This window comes from Archocentrus centrarchus, chromosome 11 (assembly GCF_007364275.1).
Source record: "Archocentrus centrarchus isolate MPI-CPG fArcCen1 chromosome 11, fArcCen1, whole genome shotgun sequence".
NCBI classification, from domain to species: Eukaryota; Metazoa; Chordata; class Actinopteri; order Cichliformes; family Cichlidae; genus Archocentrus; species Archocentrus centrarchus.
In genome coordinates, this window is record NC_044356.1 from 16904648 (window position 1) to 16925439 (window position 20792).

The 20792-nt window shown below is 40.8% G+C and overlaps 3 protein-coding genes across 8 annotated transcripts; 2 read left to right on the forward strand and 1 right to left on the reverse strand.

Moving 5' to 3' along the window:
• The first annotated feature begins 331 nt into the window (after positions 1-331).
• On the forward strand, positions 332-8538 carry rida (reactive intermediate imine deaminase A). Of its 3 annotated transcripts, XM_030740953.1 has the most exons (7): positions 338-469; positions 1716-1729; positions 1766-1821; positions 1964-2018; positions 2132-2200; positions 6646-6701; positions 8082-8538. In XM_030740953.1, the coding sequence occupies exons 1-7, from the start codon at positions 405-407 to the stop codon at positions 8136-8138; spliced, it is 372 nt and encodes a 123-aa protein (XP_030596813.1). In that variant the 5' UTR covers positions 338-404; the 3' UTR covers positions 8139-8538. The 3 variants fall into 3 exon arrangements, with proteins under 3 accessions (XP_030596811.1, XP_030596813.1, XP_030596812.1); XM_030740951.1 differs by having other exon boundaries at positions 332-469; positions 1716-1821; positions 8082-8531; XM_030740952.1 differs by lacking the exon at positions 338-469 and adding an exon at positions 567-706 and having other exon boundaries at positions 1716-1821; positions 8082-8533.
• Positions 8536-16663, reverse strand: LOC115788063 (cytochrome c1). 4 transcript variants are annotated; one of them, XM_030740950.1, is made up of 5 exons: positions 16556-16663; positions 15605-15706; positions 12326-12609; positions 9246-9299; positions 8536-9148 (listed from the first exon to the last, which is right to left on the reverse strand). In XM_030740950.1, exons 2-4 carry the CDS (start codon positions 15693-15695, stop codon positions 9279-9281), a joined length of 396 nt encoding a protein of 131 aa, XP_030596810.1. In that variant the 5' UTR covers positions 15696-15706; positions 16556-16663; the 3' UTR covers positions 8536-9148; positions 9246-9278. The 4 variants fall into 4 exon arrangements, with proteins under 4 accessions (XP_030596810.1, XP_030596808.1, XP_030596809.1 ...); XM_030740948.1 differs by lacking the exon at positions 16556-16663 and adding an exon at positions 15878-16032 and having other exon boundaries at positions 8537-9148; XM_030740949.1 differs by lacking the exon at positions 16556-16663 and adding an exon at positions 15834-16032 and having other exon boundaries at positions 8537-9148.
• Positions 16664-16797: 134 nt separating this feature from the next.
• rpl30 (ribosomal protein L30) lies at positions 16798-20190 on the forward strand. Its single transcript, XM_030741033.1, has 5 exons — positions 16798-16866; positions 16968-17016; positions 17450-17595; positions 19130-19260; positions 20086-20190. Exons 2-5 carry the CDS (start codon positions 16996-16998, stop codon positions 20136-20138), a joined length of 351 nt encoding a protein of 116 aa, XP_030596893.1. The 5' UTR covers positions 16798-16866; positions 16968-16995; the 3' UTR covers positions 20139-20190.
• The last annotated feature ends 602 nt before the right edge of the window (positions 20191-20792 follow it).

The window sequence follows — 20792 nt, forward strand, 5'->3', positions numbered from 1 at the left end:
TTATATAATGATTTGAGGGGGTAAAGTGGAATGTAAGCATTTAATTTATTATGTTCTGTTTGTAATACATTAATAAAGTTTTGAAATGCGCAAGAAGTAATAAAAGTGACTTATCATTAACCAGAGCTGGCTTTGATCTGATCGTTGCCCTCATAAATTCAGGTTTGATCCCTGAATTGAACTCTAATACGCTGAGCTACCGTAATTCTTGTACTAAGAGCGCCTTTCGTTTTCTTTTGAACGCCGTTTCTCAACTATAAACGCGCTTGCTGCTCATATTGAAAGTGCTTTACGGTAAACTTGACGGAAACTTGTTTCTTTTTCTGCAGCTTTTCTTGCACAACTGCATTAAGCACAGCTCCTCTGAAGGGTCGGCAGCAAGTGAAAGAGAAATTTGGGGAAACATGGCTGCGCTCAACAGAAAGATCGTTAGCACTGCATCAGCTCCTGCTGCCATCGGTCCGTACAGGTGAGACACCTCTAATGTTTAATCGCTACGTGTGGGCTGTGTTTGAATGGCTCACGAGGACAGTTTGTGTTTGGGGCGGGACCTAATGTTCAATGAACTCCTAAAGTGCTAAGGGGGAGCAAAGGGGCGACAGCAGCGCAGAAATCTGTGTGAATCAGGTAGAAGGCTTGAAATGGCTTCTATTCGCCGCCAAATCATCTACACACCAAAAGCACCTGTGAGACATGGGATATACAGGTAAGTGTAGCTGTCCTGTGGAAAGTGCTGGGACTTTAGAGAAGCAAAACTAAATTTGAAAAAGCATTTTTTTCCCCCTGATTTGATAAAAGTTCACAGAAGTGATTTTTAAGGCGTAAAGAAAAAAAAAAGAAAAGAAAAAAAAGAACATATGGGGTTTAATCCAAAGGGGTGAGGTGTGTTCCTGCTGCGGCCAATCGACTGTCAGCGGGTGGCGTTAGTTTGTCTGTTGCCGTATTTAACACAACTTTAATTTTGATGATAACCACAAGAGGGAGACAATGACAGCTGCATTGTGCTTTTCAGTTTATGATATAGAAATGATTCACCTGCAAGAGACCGAACGGGGTGATTTACGACTCCAGCTGTATATTTATTTGTCCTGATGTAAAAATGGTCTCTACCATGAATTTGTCTACTTCTCCTGAGAGTTTTCATAGCTTCTTGCAGGAAGTGGCCCACTGCTGTACTGAGGATAATGCAAAACTGTTGCTCAGAAATGATAGAAAAACATATTTATTGCCATTAGAACATTTTGGATTATGTGTCATAGATAAAGGCAACAGAACAGTGTAAATATACACTCACCAGCCACTTCATTAGGTACACCGGTTTAACTGCTCATTAACACAAAAATTTAATCAGCCAATCGCATTTGGGGTGGTTGTTGCTCAGGAGATAGAGCAGGTCATCTACTAATCGGAAGGTTGATGGTTTGATTCCTTGCTGCTCCTGTCTGCATGCCAAAGTATCCTTGGGCAAGATATTGAACCCCGAGTTGCTCCCGATGAGTGTGACTGTGGGTGCGAATGTAAGATAGAAACCTCTCATCTCATGTGACTGAAGTTTGTGCTGCTGCTCCGTTGTTTCCCTCACCTGCAACGTATTGAAACATCCAGGTCTAAGCAGCGTGTGTGTGTGTGTGTGTGTGTGTGTGTGTGTGTGTGTGTGTGTGTGTGTGTGTGTGTGTGTGTGTGTGTGTGTGTGTGTGTGTGTGTGTCATCCTCAGCCAAGCAGTGATTGTGGACAGAACCATGTACATCTCCGGTCAGCTGGGGATGGACACTGCCTCTGGGCAGCTGGTAGATGGAGGAGTGCAGGCTCAGGCCAAACAGGTGAAACTCAGAGGAACATGTGACCACATTAAACAGTCACTTCTGTCAGTTTTTATATCAGCAAAAGCAGCAGTTGTGTACCAAATGTTGGATCCACAAATAGATTCAGAAAATAACAAATCTTTCTCCATGTGTCCTTCAGGCGCTCGTCAATATTGGGGAGATCCTTAAAGCTGCTGGCTGTGACTACAGCAACGGTGAGATGTCATCGCTCTCACTCTGCTCAGAAACTCAGCTTCTCCTCATATATTTCATATGTTTTGAATATTAAACACGAGCTAACAGAGCAAATATACTCTTTTTGTTTCAGTGGTGAAGGCTACTGTGCTCCTCACAGATATAAATGACTTCAACAGTGTAAATGAGGTCTACAAGACATGTAAGCCAGCACTTTATTGTTCCTCTCATTTTCAATTCAATTCAATTCAATTCAATTCAATTCAATTCAATTCAATTCAATTTTATTTATATAGCGCCAAATCACAACAAACTGTCGCCTCAAGGCGCTTTGTATTGTGGGTAAAGACCCTACAATAATACAGAGAAAACCCAACAGTCAAAACGACCCCCTATGAGCAGCACTTGGCAACAGTGGAAAGGAAAAAACTCCCTTTTAACAGGAAGAAACCTCCAGCAGAACCAGGCTCAGGGAGGGGCAGTCATCTGCCGCGACCGGTTGGGCTGAGGGGAGAGAAAGACATGCTGTGGAAGAGAGCCAGAGATTAATATCAATTAATGATTAAATGCAGAGTGGAGTATAAACAAAGTAAATAAGGTGAATGAGAAACAGTGCATTATGTGAACCCCCCAGCAGACTAGGCCTATAGCAGCATAACTAAGGGATGGTTCAGGGTCACCTGATCCAGCCCTAACTATAAGCTTTATCATAAAGGAAAGTTTTAAGCCTAATCTTAAAAATAGAGAGGGTGTCTGTCTCCCGAATCCAAGCTGGAAGCTGGTTCCACAGAAGAGGCGCCTGACAGCTGAAGGCTCTGCCTCCCATTCTACTCTTAAGTATCCTAGGAACCACAAGTAAGCCAGCAGTCTGAGAGCGAAGTGCTCTGTTGGGGTGATATGGTACTATGAGGTCTTTGAGATAAGATGGTGCCTGATTATTCAAGACCTTGTATGTGAGGAGAAGAATTTTAAATTCTATTCTAGATTTAACAGGGAGTCAATGAAGAGAAGCCAATATGGGAGAAATATGCTCTCTCTTTCTAGTCCCTGTCAGTACTCTAGCTGCAGCATTTTGGATCAGCTGAAGGCTTTTCAGGAAGCTTTTAGGACAGCCTGATAATAATGAATTACAATAATCCAGCCTAGAAGTAATAAATGCATGAATGAGCTTTTCAGCATCACTCTGAGAAAGGATGTTTCTAATTTTAGAAATATTGCGCAAATGCAAAAAAGCGGTCCTACATATTTGTTTAATATGTGCATTGAAGGACATATCCTGGTCAAAAATGACTCCAAGATTTCTCACAGTGTTACTGGAGGCCAAAGTAATGCCATCCAGAGTAAGTATCTGGTTAGACACCATGTTTCTAAGATTTGTGGGGGCCGAGAACAAGAATTTCAGTTTTATCTGAATTTAGAAGCAGGAAATTAGAGGTCATCCAGGCCTTAATGTCTTTAAGACATTCCTGCAGTTTAATTAATTGATGTGTGTCATCTGGCTTCATTGATAGGTAAAGCTGAGTATCATCTGCATAACAATGAAAATTGATGCAGTGCTTTCTAATAATACTGCCTAAGGGAAGCATGTATAATGTAAATAGAATTGGTCCTAGCACAGAACCCTGTGGAACTCCATAATTAACCTTAGTGTGTGAAGAAGACTCCCCATTTACATGAACAAATTGGAGTCTATGAGATAAATATGATTCAAACCACTGCAGTGCAGTACCTTTAATACCTATAGCAAGCTCTAATCTCTGTAATAAAATGTTATGGTCAACAGTATCAAAAGCTGCACTGAGGTCCAACAGGACAAGAACAGAGATGAGTCCACTGTCAGAGGCTGTAAGAAGATCATTTGTAACCTTCACTAATGCTGTTTCTGTACTGTGATGAATTCTGAAACCTGACTGAAACTCTTCAAATAAACCGTTCCTCTGCAGATGATCAGTTAGCTGTTTTACAACTACTCTTTCAAGAATCTTTGAGAGAAAAGGAAGGTTGGAGATTGGCCTATAATTAGCTAAGACAGCTGGGTCAAGTGATGGCTTTTAAGTAGAGGTTTAATTACAGCCACCTTGAAGGTCTGTGGTACATAGCCAACTAATAAAGACTGATTTTGACTCCACTAGCAGCTGTTACTATCCTGCTGTAAATACTCGATCCGCAGGGCAAAGTAGTCTTAAACAAATGCACAGTGTGTAGCTGTTGTAGGAATTTATGAATGAAAAATGTACAGTATAACTGTGGTCTGTTTTTATTATGACAGGTAGCCTTATATATGGGTCTCATAGGCGGGGAAGGATTTTCCTTTATTCCATCCTAGCAGATGATGGTTAAAAAAAAAGAAAATAAAATCTGTCTTTTTGGTGTCATAATGAAGCTTTAAAAAACTGCACTGTGTTCTTCGCTCATATCTCTGAAGTCTTCAGTATATAAAAGTAGCCACAAGGGGGCAGCTTTGAACCAGGATTGTCAGAGCTTTTGTTAAATCAATGGACTTATGTCACCCACACAAACAGCTCTTTTTATTTTAATTATATAAGCACACATTGTGGTCCATTTTCAGGTCAGTCCGAGACTCTTTTTGCTGAATAACAGAGTGTTGAGTGTTTCAAATAGATCAGTGGGTTGTTCTGCGTTCCAGTGCGTTACTGTGGAAATGAGGCTCCGGTTGAGGAGGCTGTTCTTTAAAGAGAGGAAGTGAATTCACTCCTCCATGTTTATCCTGCTTAAGGATTGATTCTTGAGGAAGTTGTTTAATGTCTCTCAGAGTTATGTGGAATGAGGAAGTAAAACAAAGATGACAAATGACTCATTCAGAGGGCTTTTATTGTAAAAATGATCAGAGGAATGAAATGAAACGTGTTTACACATTCCTATTTGAGGAGCCTGGAGTGTGTTACAGGAATACTAATAGACTGTTACTGTGCTTACTTATAAGCCTGTCATTAGTTTAATGGAGAAAAAAAACAATATATTGATGCAACTTTCTACTAAAAAGAGAACACATCCATGATGCGCCATGACCCAAAGGTGCTCTTATCCCAGTACAGTGAACTCACTGAACTCATGTTCAAGAAACCAGTTTGAGAAGATTTGAGTTTGTGACACTGCACGTTATCCAGCTGAAGATGGGTGCACTGTGGTCATAAAGGAACAGACATGGTCAGCAGCAATTCTCACGTAGGCTGCGGCATTTAAATGAAGCTCGGCTGGTTCTAGGGGACCCAAAGTGTGCCAGGAAAACAATCCCCCCTACCAACAGGAGCATCTTAAAAACATTCCTATAAGGCAGGATTTTTATGAGCAGGTGCAAATTCTAGCTGTATTTTCCTGTCCTTAGCTGACAGGAGTGGCATCCAGAGTGTGCTCTTCTGCTGCTGTAGCCCATCTGCTTCAAGGCTGGACTTCTGCGTACCATGGTAGATCAACAGTTTCTGAAATGTTCAGACCAGCCTGCTTGTCACCAACGTCCATTCCGTATTCAGTCACTTAAATCACCTTTTTTCCCCGTTCTAAGGCTCAGTGTGAACTTCAGCAGGTTGTCTTGAGCATGTCTCCATGCATGCATTGCTGCTGTGTGATTTGGCTGATAGGATTGAACAGGTGTACCTATTAAAGTGGCCGTTCACTGTATATTTTAATAAAAACTTTAAAAGTCTGCAATGCTTCCTGTGGCAGACTCTGGCCTCCACACCTGCATGGTCATGAGGAAATTCGGGGTCCTCACATTTCACTGGCACCTCCCAGAAAATGACAGTGTGACAGGTTTTGCAGTCGCCTGACAGACGCGCTCATTCAGCTCTTCGTCTGCTGCATGAACGCAGCCTCCTCGCTCAGTCTGGGCTTTTCCTCCTGGATCACAACACCCAGGTGTAATGGAAGCTCCAAGCACTCGGTGAGCTGTAAATAGACACTGCTGCGCAGGCACACAAATGTAACCCAACCTCTCCCAACAGCCATTGCTGCACTGGCCGTTTAGTCCCACCTTTCTTCCTCCCAGTGCTACCTAAACCACAGGCAGGGTACTTTCCCTGACCCGGATGAGAGGAAGGAGAGATATTTCACTAAAACTCTGCTTTGATCCTCTAAATTCAGCCCTTATGAGTATATAAACACTGGTTTAGAGCACATTATTATGTGGTTAGAAGCATGTGTACTGAATAAATCTGCAACTCCTCCTGTGGACACCTATAAGTGAAAGCTGGTGTATAAATGAATAATGAATGACCCTACAGTAAAATGCAGTTGTAATACATGAAATTAGTATTACAGTATATAGGTGCTGAGTATGGAGATAGGCAATGTAGTGAAAGGTTTGCTGGACTTCTTCATCATAAATTGTGTTTGTACTATATTAGTGAGTATGGACAAAATGTGGCTTGACAGATTGTGTAGCACAAAATCTGTTAGCAGTCCTGGGCTCCTGTTCTACACCACCCATCCAGCAACTACAAATCACCTGTGCTTGTTGTCTTATCTAAATGACCTGACCATTCACAAAAAAAGGCCTTTAGTATTTATTAGAAGCTGAACTGAACCATTCAAATTGCGATTCATAGATGGATTCCCTGATGGAAGTGGATAACTTTCGCATGCTCCCGCAAATATATGCAAATATAACGAAAATCTTTTCCTCCCCAGTTTTCAGCAGTAATTTTCCTGCTAGAGCCGCTTACCAAGTTGCTGCTCTCCCCAGAGTAAGTGCCACAGTCTTTACACACTTTCAGAACTGTATTACATTATGCTACACTTCCTTTAAAGTGTCTGCTGCAGCACACACATGGATGGTGGAAAATAATAGTAGCTATAGGTGCATGCTTATTTATCCACACAGTGTACTTTTTTTTTCTTTTAGCTGTGTGCAGCTGTCTTTTCTGCTGCTGGACTGTAAAAAAATGCAGTGAGTTTTATTGTTTTGTTAACCAGAAACAGAGAGGCTGAAAGGAGGGAAATACATTATATGATAAACCACAAAAAAGTCTATTAATCATGATGTGGGTCTTAAATCTGTTCACACAGTCACACAGTGGAGATTTGGCTGCCGTTTGGACAAATGAGTCCATGTAGTGTAAATGCTGGTTTTGGGTTAAGGCAAGTTGATAGCTGAAAGCTATATAATCACCAAATTCTGATTTTTTTTATATAAATAATTTTCCCTCAGCTTAATTTCACTCCATATTTTTCCACTGTTTGTCCAATTTAGGTTAACATTAGATTAAAAGTCAGGGGTAAGAAAGTAGCAGTTATGTTTGGGGTAAACCAGTGTCCCCTGAAGGGATGGAAACACTGCTCTCTCTCCATGCAGTCCTGTGCAAAAGTAAGTACACACTTACTGCTCTCAGAGGAATTAAGACGGTGCATTTGATTAGCAGCCAGGTGCTGCTAATCAAATGCACTGAAATACTGTGGCGGGACTTTAAGAACGCTGCACATAAATTAATGCCTGCAAACCTCAATGAACTGAAGCATCAACATTTTACAGGGATGTACCCTGTAAGTACATTTAAGTTCTGCTGCGTAATTTCCAGGACTAATTTCAATTCAATTTCATTTATATGGCACCAAATCACAACAAACAGTCACCTCGAGGCACTTTATATTGTAAGGTAAAGACCCTAAAATATTTACAGAGAAAACCCAACAGTCAAAATGACCCCCTATGAGCAAGCACTTGGTGACAGTGGGAAGGAAAAACTGCCTTTTAACAGGAAGAAACCTCCAGCAGAACCAGGCTCAGGGAGGGGCAGTCATTTGCTGTGACTGGTTGGGGCTGAGGGGGTAGAAACAGGACAAAAGACATGCTGTGGAAAAGAGAAGGTCTTGGTCTCGTAAGTCCAGGCAATAAGGCCGGAAGTACATTGTAATTACATGTAAGTAAAGGTATTTTACAGGGATGTACTTGAAGTACTTAGTCCTGGAACTTACATCCTTTGTCCTGGAAATTATGCAAACTTAAATTTACTTACAGGGAACATTCCTGTAAAATACATGTACTTACGACCTTAGTCGCAGGCCGTTAATATTTTGCTTCTGCTCGCATGTCCTCATCACTCTCCATCTCCTCTTTTTCTCCTCAGGGTGGCCTGGTGGAAATTGAGGCGGTCGCTGTTCTCGGTCCTCTGTCTGACTCCTGACTAGCCGGCCATGTCACTAACAAGCTGTAACCCCACAAAGTGTCATTATAGCTTACTGTGGAAGCCTTATCACATTTCCAGATAACCCTGAAGAGCCAAACTAGAACCATGTTGATTTTCACTGGACTTTTTCAGTATTTAAGAGCTGGAAACCTTAGAACAGAGCAGCATTTAATGGTTAACATCTTATAGCCAGCACATGAAACAGAGAACTGTGATAAAGTGACAACTGAACAATCAGTACAAAAAAATCTGTTGTTGTGAACTTCCTCCTGGCTTCTGGTTTGATAACTCATCTTCAATTTCATTGCAAATAATTTGACTCACTTTTAAAAAAAAAAAAAAGAGCAGTACCAATAATTAAATAAAAATGCTGTAAGACATCAGTGTGTCACATTTGTATTCACAGAAAACACATGTACTGGGTTTTATTTTAAGGTGGCCTTTTTAATTTTTCAACAGCTTATTGCTAATTACAGATTTTTAGGGCTTTTTTTTCTTCAGTGAACAAAAACAAACACCATCTCAGGTTTACTCCTACCTAAAAATATGGTCATAAAATCCAAGTCAGCTACCCAAAAATAAAGAATATGATATCATAAACTAATATACTTTGGCTTTAGTTTTTACAGACTTACAGTTTTGTAGAACAGTTCAGAAAAACTCAGGTTCTAGATAAGTTAAAAACATAGAGTTCATGGTGCTATTTCATTACAGATAATAAATAGAAATTTAAAATGATAATCTAATCTGCTCTCTCAAAACAAACCTAAGTGCTGCTGAACTCTATTTACACTCTGCAAGTAGAAGCTGCAGACATCGAGGAGGAGGAAAAAGGCACAGTGGTGACTGAGGATCCTGACTCAAAGTGGTTTCCACAGGGTCTGGATCTTGGCAACAGGCAATGTCTTTCACACTCACACACACGCACACACACACACACACACAGTCATGCATGCAGCTAAACGCCTCTGGGGCAGTCAGTCATGTTGCACTTCACTCGCTGGGAGCTGGGAGAAACACAAAGGGGGGGGAAACATGTTTAGGAGGGTAGAAATACTGTTTTGTGTATATGTGACATAAAGAAGAAACTGCTGCCCTGCTCACCAGGTGGATTGTCTGTGTTGGGCTCCGAGTCAGTCACTGCAGCCGTCTCCTTTTCTGTTTACAAAGACAAAAAATGTCAACGTGAACAAGCAGTCATATTTTAGCTGCAACAGACTGACGACCTGTCGGGGGTGCACCCTGCCTCTCGCCCTATGACAGCTGGGATAGGCTTCCAGCCCCCCGCGACCCTGAATAGGATAAGTGGAAGAGGATGGATGGATAATGTCATATAAACTCTTACAGTGTTGATACTCATGAATCATGGACAAAAAGATGAGGTCAGCATGTGTACAAATTATAAATCTGAGCCAAAAGCTCAGACTGCTTTAAACCCTCAACTTCAGGCAGTTTTTTTTTACTCTTGGCTCTTATGATGTCACTGAGTGAGGATGTCCTTAACATCTCAGGCACATCTCCACCTCACCCACACACGGTGTAACCTTCTGCTTATGAGGAGCAGCAAATTAGAAGAAGAGGTTGGGCTTAAAGGCAAAGGATATACTGAGGGGGGTCATTATAAACTGAACAATGTTTTGAACTGTGACTCATACAAAGCTACTGTAGTAGAGTCCAAAATAGAATAGCAGATTTGCAACAAGCCGGTGCTAAAACAACCTGTAGCTGACTGAGAAGTGGACGAACTGCTCTGTCAGCTCTGCTCATGTGACACTCGATCCTGTCTCGCCATTGGCTGTGAAATGGAGGCTCAGCCGGCCTGACGTCGCTCGTCGCTGGTGAAAGCCCTATATGTGTTGAACGCTCTAATTTCTTTGTGGACTCAGATTGCATCTTAATGATACCACGGTGACAACAAGTGTTGGTGACACACATACACACATATACACACACTGCATCCAGACCCTCTATACAGGGCTGTGGCCACATTTAAACTTAGGATGAGCCAAATTGGATGCCACAAGGAGTCAAGATCAAGATTTTATAACTCTAGAGAACAATCTGCATGTGTGTATTTTAGTAAATCAGTTAAGTGCAGTGTTTAGTCAGTGAGAGGGGAATTATCATTTATTCTGTGCGAAAGATCTCATACTTTTTTTTAATCAAGACTTTCTGATAGCACCACTTCATGGAGGTTTGCCAACATAAGTCTGCTGATCTGTAACATTTTATCCACTTTTGGAAACTCTAGGAGCCACAAGTAAGACAGCAGTCCTGAGACCAAAAAGCTCTGTTGGGATAATATGGTACTATGAGGTCTTTAGATATGATGGGGAGTAACATTCCTTTTTAGACAAGAAGGCTTTTAAATTCAATTTGGGATTTTCACTCTGCTGCCATCATTTGGATCTCTCTTTTCACATCCCAGTCTCTCACTGGAATGTTTTGGACCACTGAAGGCTTTTCAGGGAACTTTTAGGACAGCCTCATAAGGAAAGGAATTTCAATAGTGCCGCCTAGAAGTAACACCATACATTGAACCATTTTTTCCAGCACGACTGAGATGTGGACCTGCATGTTTCTACTACTACTACTGCCATATTATGCAGATGTCCTGGCTAAAAATGACTCCACGAATCATCATATATCTAATACTCAAGACACAAGAATGCATTTATATAAATAAGCAGCAACATCTAGCCTTATAGAAGCTAAAACATCTAAAATCTTTGGTGGTAACATGCGCGTAAATGCACAAGGTTTAAACCTCAGATACCCTGTCCAATTTTCTTTAACAGCCCGCTTTACAGTGGTGGACACTTTGCATTGGACAAAGGAAAATGAAGCTGACCTTGTGAACTTGCTGGCTGCTCATCATTTGCATCATGAGGCCACTTGGCAAACTTGCAGCAGTGAGCGCAACACTGCTCCTGTCCATGTGGAGCTCATGTGGAGCACTTCCAAGATCATTAAGGGACAGATGTGCAGAGCTGTTCTTACAATGCAGGTCTGAAGGCCTGCTGATGTGCTCTCTTGGAATTAGAGCAGAAATTTTAACACGTTGAACTCACTAATTTACAATTAGCAAATCTGTTGACACCAGAGAGCTGGGTGGCAAAGCGGGACTTCTCAGACACAACAAATGCTTAAGTTAAAATCATACACGTATCCTTGATGCTCTTGGCCAAACAAAGGCTTTCAGCCATTTTTAAATCTCTATCAAATATCAAATTCTCTTTAAACATCAAGTGATGGCTGCTAGGACACACACTCAAAAAACACACAGCTTTTGTTACATTTGTTGTTAAGTGAAATTCCAAAGTTAGATTTACAGAGGTCAACCCTCAACAAACAGTAGTTATTGATCAACCAGCTATTCATGCAGTATGTACAACACCACATTTCATGTGTGTTTCAGTCAATGACACTGTGACAAATAGCCTAAGCCATGACTGCAAGAGAGCATGGTATTAAAAGGATCATAAGAAAATGTAACCCAATGCGCTAAATTTGGGCGATATGGAGACAGATCCTTGAATAGGTACTGATCATAGGTGTAACTTGGAAACACATTCTTGTGGCCACCCCGGTGAGTTCATTAAAGTCCTGAGTCATGCCTGTGTGTTGTTGGATACTGTGTAGTTACTGCAGTTACAGAGTGACTGAGGAGTGTAAAAACGGAGGGACATTACGTACCTGTGTGCTGCGGCATCCCATGTTGAGGTGGCATAGCACTGCTCAGGTTACTGCTGTGCAGTTTGACCTTTCCTCATTGGGACACATTAATTATGCGACTACTGTGGTAACCGGTTCAAGAGGTGTCAAAAGAGAAATCTTCCGTTCCAAATTTTCTGAAGTATCATATCAAGCAAGCTAATTGATACCTTAAATGCTCACACAAGTTCTTACCTCTATTCGTTTTCACAGGCCGACAGGAGTCACTCTCTATTAAGGTGTTTAAATAGAGTATGATTGCATGAAATAAAGCTCATAAATGAACACATTTATCAGCCAGTGTCCAGCGGACAGCTCAGTCAGTCTGAAGATACAGAGGCGTATTAGGGGAAGATGTTCAAAGAATTAAAATTAACTTTGAATTAAAACATTGTAGAATCCAAAATATATAGTAAGACCTTTTGGGGGGGGGGGGGGGGTCTAAACTGTCTTGTTTTGAGTCCTGCTTCCTGGCTCTGGCTCTGGGCTGCAGCTTCAGCCTCTGAGGAACTTGCTGCTGTCTCAGGGGCGCTATCTCCTGCTGCTGCTTCCCCGGGTGGTGCCGTCTCTTCAGGTGGGCTGTCGGCTGCATCCTGAGACTCCTCCCCTGCTGGTGGACTTGCAGCGGTGCTGTCTGCAGACGTAGCTTCTAGAGCGGGCTCATCTGCAGGCTTAACCTCGCTGCCCTCAGCAGGTGTCTGGTCTGGAATAGTTTCACTGTCCTCAGCTACATTGCCATTTTCATTGGCTGCCCCTGATAGTAGAAAAAGTATGAACAACCATTATTCAAACAGTACTCAGGCAGTTTATGGGCAATAGATGAACAGCTAGTTATTATTTATGTCTACTAAGATTACAGTAAATATATAGTTTGAACAGAAGATAAATGACTTTCACTTAAGACTAAACACCCATTTCTTCTTATGCCTCCTTTTTTTCTTATTCTTTATTTATATTATGTAATTATTACATAACTAATTATTATTAGTGAAAATATATAATATTATATTACATTACATTACAATATGTTGCTGCTCAAGCCTGATTTGACAAAAGCTTGAGCCTGGATGAGAAAAATTATCATGTTTACATCATATATGTATGACAGGAAGCGTTAAAGTCACCAGCAAAGATGAGTCACTAAGGCTACGTTCACACTGCAGCTTGAAGTGACCAGATTCCGAGTTTTGTTTTTTTGGTTTTTTTGCCCTCATGTGGCCTGTATCCAATTTTTTCATGACAGTCAGACTTCTTTAGCTGAAATTAATTTAACACTTTTATTTTACCACAAAGTGATAAAAGTGTTTTTGAGTGTCCTGGGCTGATGTTTTTTAATGGCAGGAGAGACCAGACTCTTGGAGAATACATACAAACAGTACAACCAGGACCCTACCTGGGTTTGAATCCAGGAACCCCTATGTTGCAAGGCATCAATGCTAACCATTGAGCCACCGTGCTGTGAAACAGTCTCCGTATTTGTCCATGAAGCAATGCTAAAGCTTTCTGTTTTGCCCCAGGGAAGTCTGAAATCAGGGGAGCAGGGGACAGGAGCAGAGTTTTCATTCAGGATGGATATTTGGTGACTGGAGGCAGATGAAAACACACGGACCATGTCCAATAAGTAGCAGGAAACAAAGCTCAATTTCACCTTTTCAGTTTAAGTCACCAATTCACAAGAACTCATCTGAGGACAGGTTGTAATATAAGGATCTAAAAACTAAAGAATTATCTGCTAGTAAACATTCTTACGGGTGTTTCTGGAGTTTCCTTTGCTTTAGTTTACTTTTTGTTTGTGTTCCCTCCATGATGGCAACAGAGGTCACTTAATCCAAAACCAGAGGGAAGAGTTAATCTATGACCAGTGTATATTAGGTAACTAATATTTTTGAGTGTCGTGCAACACTGACTAAATATTTCTATTTATTTTTGGCTGTGAATGTTTGAATGCGTGACTTTTAGCTACAGAAGTTTGAATGCAAAACACAACAAGAAGATCTCAGAATCTATACGCTCCTGCTGCATGCCCCACACTTAGTTGGAAAACAAAACAACAGCATGACGTGATGCCGCTCACACATAAATGGAACCTGACAGGAGTTAATGTTTATGTGGATTGAGGTTAATAAACTTTTAAAGACTCAAACAGCACTGATCAAGCTCTATAAACAGGTTAGTGCCTGCTCAGTGATAGGGTGCATCATTTCCCTGTTGACTTTTTTTGGGGGAAAAAATTTGCATTGCAGTTATTTGCATGGATCATCAAAGTCTTAACTCAACTTTCAATATTCTCAAATCTATTGATGCACAGAGAATAAACAAATTACTTCTTGAAACAGGCGTCGTGCAGGAGCAGTGACGACAGCATGGAATGTCATAATCGGGAAAAGTCAAATAAAGGCTGTCATAAGGGTGCCAATTAAGACTAAAAGATTTTTCACTGGAGATTGGATCTTCACTGAATTTTTCCATGTCGGCCTGTACAGAATTAATTTGTCTTTAAATCAACAAACTTTTCCTCCTCCTCCCTTCTTGGGAGAGACAAGTGGCAGTGAAGTGAATCCGCCACATGCAAACTTAAGAAAACATCCTGATGCATTTCCATGCAACCTCTGAGGACACTCGTGTCAAGAACATCACTGTTTAATGTCATTCTGCTGGTAAACTTAGTCTTGTACTTTTAAGCAACTTTCTTTTTGTCACTTTATCAGGTTGGTGGGAGTTTATTAGCTACCATTTTGTCCCTAAGTCTAAGCATTTCAGTGTACTGATATCTGTGTATGTCTTTCCATGCTTTCATGACAGCAACTGGCCTGTAATGAGTGCAAAGAGACACTTGCTCAGAGGTGGCCCCACTTAGTGAATCTTTCACCAGTTTTTCTTTCACTCATGTCAAACAATGCTTAAGTCTGCAGAACTGCACAGTCACATTTCCTGTACTCAAGTGGATCACAAATTTGGCAAAAATTACATTTGGGGTTGCACATAAATTTCAGCTTTTTTCCCCCCTCCCATTGGAATGCAAAAGACAGGCTCCAGTGTTGGTGTTTTTACCTTGAAACGTGTGCCACTTTGTACTATAGCCGGAGCCATCGCTGACCCACTACAACAAAGGAGTGTCCAGAATGGCTCTTCTCCATTTCCTAATGAAACTGTAGAGTGTCACTAAATCTGCTTTCATGCTTCTGTCTCTCTCTAAGACAGGACAGAGCCAGGAACTGCCGTTAATAATGACAATAAACTTTCCCATCCTGTCACAGTGGAGCTGTGCCTCATTAAAAATAAAGACATCAGATACTGTACACAGAGAAATGCCACAGTAGTAATTTGCATTTAGACTGAGCCATCCTTATCAGAACAGTGTTCACCTCAGTATAGTTAAAGGGATGATGCAACATTCCCCCCAGCATGTTAGTAAGTTATTTATAGTGTTCATTGAAAAAAAAAATCATAATTAAAGGATTTTGACTAACAAATCTGAATTCAATAGAATGTGAGTACATTAGAAACAGATAATTTTTGGGTGTGACAGCATTCTTTCCAGTCAAACTATCACCTCTTTTCTGTAACTAAATCATGTGATATCAAGTGTGTCCACTTAAATTATATCTCCCATTGAACGCATGTTGTTTGTATTTCCAAATAATCTCACTAAATTTATTTTTATTCTATATAGAATATTTTTTTATTCTATATAGAATATTTTTTTAAATTCTATATAGAATATTTTTATTCTATACTTTCCCCCTCACCTGTAGTGCTGGCTCCGTTACTCTCCTCGGGTTTAGCACTTGGTCGAGTCGTGTCTACCGCTGAAGTTTGGGTACTGGTGGAGCATCCCATCCTGTCCTGTCCTGTGCACATAAAGACTGTGAGCTCAGAGTTAAGAGGTGAGGACTAACTGTAGATGCACTGATGACCGTTCGAGCATAAGTATCGCCTCTGTAAAGGAGAAACCCCTGGAGGAGACACTAAGCGCACCGTATGGTTGCTAAATTCCTTCAGTACTGCGCGTAATTACGCACATTTCCTCCGCTACACGGCTTCAGGTTGTTGTGTTGTGGTATCTCCAGTTGGGCACGCAGGTGAAATGTGGGCTTTTGGTGTTGTCCTGTAACTTAGGTTGGTCCCATGAGGCTGGCTCAGGGACAAAAATACATTATTCAGTCAGAGCGCATGCGGCCACCTCTTGGGCGGAGAAAGTGAAGCGCGACGCTCTCACCAAACCAACAAATAGCCCTACTGCCGACGTGCCACCGAGCAAAAAGCATAACGTCTGCAAGTCATCCGTAGAAATTAACTAACAGGAGAAATTATCCCTAATACTGACAGCGAGATATCCAAATTGGGCATAAAATATTTAATTTAGTCCTGAATTATTATAATTTATTAATATTACTTAGCTTGCGTAACATTAATATTGTAAAATGTCAAGACCATTATATTTATATAGAACATTTTCAAACAACAGAAGTTGACCCAAAGTGTTTTACGAGCACACTCATTTGTAATCCAAGTCTCAAGAACCAAATTATACACACGGAATTTAACATAGTTAGTCAACATAATGAAAACAATAACTAAACAAACAAATCAGAAAATAAGAATAAAACATAACTGAATTCCAACAGCACTAAAAGCAGTCAAAGAAAAGAGATAAAAATCAAGTAATACAATTTTTGAAATGTATTAAGCAATCCTACCTACAGGAAACTGCAGAAGTCTGATTTGATTGTCATATTAAAGAATAGCTTAATACTTGTTTTTATGTAAAGCACTTTGAGTTTACTTAAAATAAATATGTTATAGCTAAAATCTTTTTTTTTTTTTTAACTTAAATGTTAAGTAAAATGTTTTAAATTAAAGCTTTGTGCACTAAATGTCTCCCAGAAAACCGTCCCAAAAACTGAGCCGTCTGCGGGGTCCTGTTTCGCGCATGCGCTCACCGATGGATACCAGCGCGGTGCACCTTGGGACTCCTTTCTCTCCGAGGCCATATTGGAGTAAACTCACAGTAAGACGAGCTCCGAGTTTTATTTAGAAAAAAATGTAAAATTCATAACATTTTCACATTTTGCTGTGACCCACGGTTTAACCACGGTCCTCTGCCCGCAGGTTGGCCGGTCCGGACTAAACTTCAAACATGGTGGCCGCAAAGAAGACGGTGAGTGCACACGCTGCTGAGCGGATGGCTTCACGTGGAGACGCTGCTGCCGGGGCCTGCTAGCTGATGCTATAGCACTTCGTTTAAAACGCTATTTGTTCTAGACACGCATTGTTTTGTTTTGTTTTGTTTGTGGTTGCTTTAATTATTTTAAAATCACGTGACTGTTGTGTGTGTTTATTGATGTCCGTCTGTTTAGTAGCCGGACCGGCAGTAGAGCTAATGCTAATTTATAGAAAACATCTATCAGAAAATGACAACAGCGTGGACACTTATACTATAAATGTTACGCTAAACATGGATTTGTGTGTCCGCTTTCATGTGTCTTATTACAGGTGTCATATTGATTAAATCCCGTATGTAGTGGAGTGTGAGAGGTGTGTAGCTCCTGTTATGTCACTGACTACAAGTTTGTGTGTGTGTCTCTCTTCAGAAAAAGTCCATGGAGTCCATCAACTCCCGGCTCCAGCTGGTGATGAAGAGCGGAAAATACGTTCTGGGCTACAAGCAGTCCCAGAAGATGATCCGTCAGGGGAAAGCCAAGTTGGTTATCCTCGCCAACAACTGCCCAGCTCTCAGGTATATCAGCGTACCAACCACAGTTTCAGTAGTTAAGGACTGCTAACATTTCCCCCATAAGCTGTTGTAGGTAAGGCAATGGAAGGGCTTTACTGTGCTGCTCAGGAACAATGATAAATAAAGGGAAACTTATTAAGTAAGGCTCATTTCACATTTGCCAAAAAAATATTTTGTGGACTGGCGAGACAAAAGTTGAGCTTTTTGGAAGGTTTGAGGTCCCGCTACATCTGAAGTAAAACTAGCACAGCATTTCATAAAAAAAGACTATCACACTTCCATGTTAAACTGTTTGTATGACAGTCTCAGGTTGCTTTGCTGCTTCAGGACGATGGCTGTAATTGATGGAACCATGAATTCTGCCTCTCCACCAAAAAATGCTGAAGGAGAATGTCCAACCATCAGTTCGTACTTTAAGCTCAAGCTCAGTTGGGTTTAGGCAGCGGACACTGATCTGAAACACACCAGCAAGTCCACTTCTGAAACACTTTGAACAAACAAAATGAAGATTTTAGAGTGGCCTACTCAAAGTCTGGAATTAAATCAGATTAAGATGCTTTGGCATGACCTTAAACTGGTCATTCATGCTGGAAAACCCTCCAGTATGGTTGAATTAAAACAATTCTGTAAAGAAAAGTGGGCCAAAATTCCTCCACAGTGATGAGAGTCATTGCCAGTTACCATAGACGCTTGATTGCAGTTCTTGCTGCCAAGGGTGGCACAAACCAGTTATAGGTTTAGGGGCGGTTACTTTTTTCCGCGCAGGGCCAGGTAGGTTTGGACAGTTTTTTTTTTTCCACCTTAATAAATAATTTAAAAACTGCATTTTGTAATTACTCAGGTTAACAAAGGCTAAATGTTCACAGATGGTGCCAAAACATAAATATTTAAGCTAGTTTTTTAGTGATGATCTGTTTACCTACAGTGGAAATGAACAGTCATCTTCAGTTGTCTCTCTAAATTATTTTAAATATCATTATCAGCCTGGAATTTGACAGTCGGTGCCTCCCTTGTAATTTCTGTGAATATCAAGAGATTGTATTTGGCGTGCTATTTTCCGGTGCAGAAGTGTAGAAGTCCGCATGTGTAAACGTTTTAGTTTGAGTAAATAAGGGCAGCTAAATGTTTTGCCATTGACCAATTAAAGAAAAGGCCAAGACTAATGTGATATAACTAGCTGCAGGGCTCCTACATTTAACTGTGTGGGGAAATTTAGCTGTGTCCCTGTCATAATTCAGTAAAGTTTTAAGATCTTGCTTTTCATTGCACACTAATCTCGGCCAGCGTTGCTTTGCAGAAGATGCTTAGATATTGGTTACAATTTTAACTAATAATCAGTTAGTTGTTATAAATTGGTTAACACAAATAATACTGTGCAGAAACCTCTGTAGTATCATTAGTGTTAGAATAATCTTTGACAGTAGGACTTATCTGCATCCATTTATGTATATTTTAACTCGTCTTTTAGCTAATATTTGCAGTATTTTAGTACATGCTGCTTTCACTCACATTTTGCCTTTGTCTGTTACCTGTTTAGAAAATCTGAGATTGAATACTATGCTATGCTGGCCAAGACTGGTGTCCACCACTACAGTGGGAACAACATTGAGTTGGGCACAGCCTGTGGCAAATACTACAGGGTGTGCACACTGGCGATCATCGACCCTGGTGAGTATCCATTTTTGTTCTGAAATCCATCAGCAGATGATCTAAACTCACAAACACTGAACCACTCCATCCCCACAACGCTACGTTAGATGTTGCTATGCTGTGGGATAAAATGTTTAAAAGACCAGTGGGACGTGTTTGTGACACCAGCTGGTGTGCGTCACTGCCTGGTAGATAAATTGATACATGGGCAACAAATGCACAAACACCAATCTACAAGATTTTCAGCCAGAACAACGTTTTAATGCTGGAACAGGTATTAAACTTTCCAACTACATATTAGTTATCGAATACTAGGGTACTGGTATTTAACACATAAAATTAAGATGCAGACAGGATGATGCAAGTGGGCTGATTGCATGTAGGTGTCAGGAAAAGGTGCTGCTGCGTGTAGATCTTTAACACATTTGTTCTGGCTTTTAAACTGCTCTTTGTTTGAAAAACGAGCAACCAGAAGTGAACTGTAGAGGTAACCTGATCCATGCATCAGCATCACACTCAAAACTCTGGGATGTAGAGTGGGGTTACTTTTTTTTTTTCTTTCTCTGCAAATTTTTGAGCCTGTCAGACCTGCTTTTTAATGGCCCCACTCAGGACTAATGGTTTGCTAGATGAATGCCGGTCGGAGCTCTTAGTTGGAACTGCCAGCACTTTCCATCCAGTTCATAAATGCTCCAGTGGCAACATTTATCCTCATAATGTCAACATTGTTTTATTTGCATGGCATATTAAAGACATGCAGCATTTCTTCGGGTGATATAAGTGTGCATCGTTGTACATGTTTCACTTTGAATCCACTGACTCTGCTCATCTTTTCTACTTCAGGCGATTCTGACATCATCAGGAGCATGCCGGAACAGCAGCAGCCTGCTCAGTAGATCTGTTCCCCCACCCCGTTGTTATGAATAAAGTTGGTGTTAACAGAACAAAGCTGCTGTTGTTTGATTTCTGATCACTGTAAACGTGTCTGTCCACACTGTGTTTAAGTCTGTAAGTGTCCAGAAGAGAGCACCAGTGTCTGTTTCAAGTGCTGAGAACTTTTCTGTCCTGTGTGGGTAGTTACAGGAAGTGTATACATGTTGTTCTGAAGGCCAAAGTTTAGCAAACTTTTTTTCATAGATGAAACAAAGTGTAACAAGATTATCACCTCCAACAGGCTTACCACCGTGGTAATCAAAATTATACAACTGCAGCTCACCCCCACCCCACAGAAACTTTGCTATGACTGCTGCACACTGTTGACTGTAATCGAGTAAGGACACTCCATTCACAGGCATTAAAGGGTGATGGCCACATGTGTTACATACACAGTTGATATCTTTTTGGTTCTTAGGTGCTGGAACCAAGGACAAAGTGGTGCACTGTCCCATCTGACCTGATTTTGTTTTTTTTGTTTTTTTTAACTAAAGGCAAAGTTAAATTTAGCCTCCCATCGTGTTTGTCAGTCATGCTTTAAAAGGTAAGCTTCAGATCATTCTTGTCGATTTAATCTTGAGTCAGGATTGTTTTGATTGATCTGGAGGTTTCAACCA

Excerpts from the sequence above, each read along its gene's own strand:
- LOC115788063 (XM_030740947.1), bottom strand. The coding sequence starts at position 15,716 with ATGTGCACAGGACAGGACAGGATGGGATGCTCCACCAGTACCCAAACT. Across the intron at positions 12,610-15,604 it reads TAACGGAGCCAGCACTACAG|GGGCAGCCAATGAAAATGGC; the intron begins GTGAGGGGGAAA and ends TTCTACTATCAG. Across the intron at positions 9,300-12,325 it reads CAGCCCAGAGCCAGAGCCAG|AAAAGGAGACGGCTGCAGTG; the intron begins GAAGCAGGACTC and ends CTTTGTAAACAG.
- rida (XM_030740951.1), top strand. The coding sequence starts at position 405 with ATGGCTGCGCTCAACAGAAAGATCGTTAGCACTGCATCAGCTCCTGCT. Across the intron at positions 2,019-2,131 it reads TGGCTGTGACTACAGCAACG|TGGTGAAGGCTACTGTGCTC; the intron begins GTGAGATGTCAT and ends TTTTTGTTTCAG. Across the intron at positions 2,201-6,645 it reads AAATGAGGTCTACAAGACAT|TTTTCAGCAGTAATTTTCCT; the intron begins GTAAGCCAGCAC and ends TTTCCTCCCCAG.
- rpl30 (XM_030741033.1), top strand. The coding sequence starts at position 16,996 with ATGGTGGCCGCAAAGAAGACG. Across the intron at positions 17,596-19,129 it reads AACAACTGCCCAGCTCTCAG|AAAATCTGAGATTGAATACT; the intron begins GTATATCAGCGT and ends TTACCTGTTTAG. Across the intron at positions 19,261-20,085 it reads ACTGGCGATCATCGACCCTG|GCGATTCTGACATCATCAGG; the intron begins GTGAGTATCCAT and ends TTTCTACTTCAG.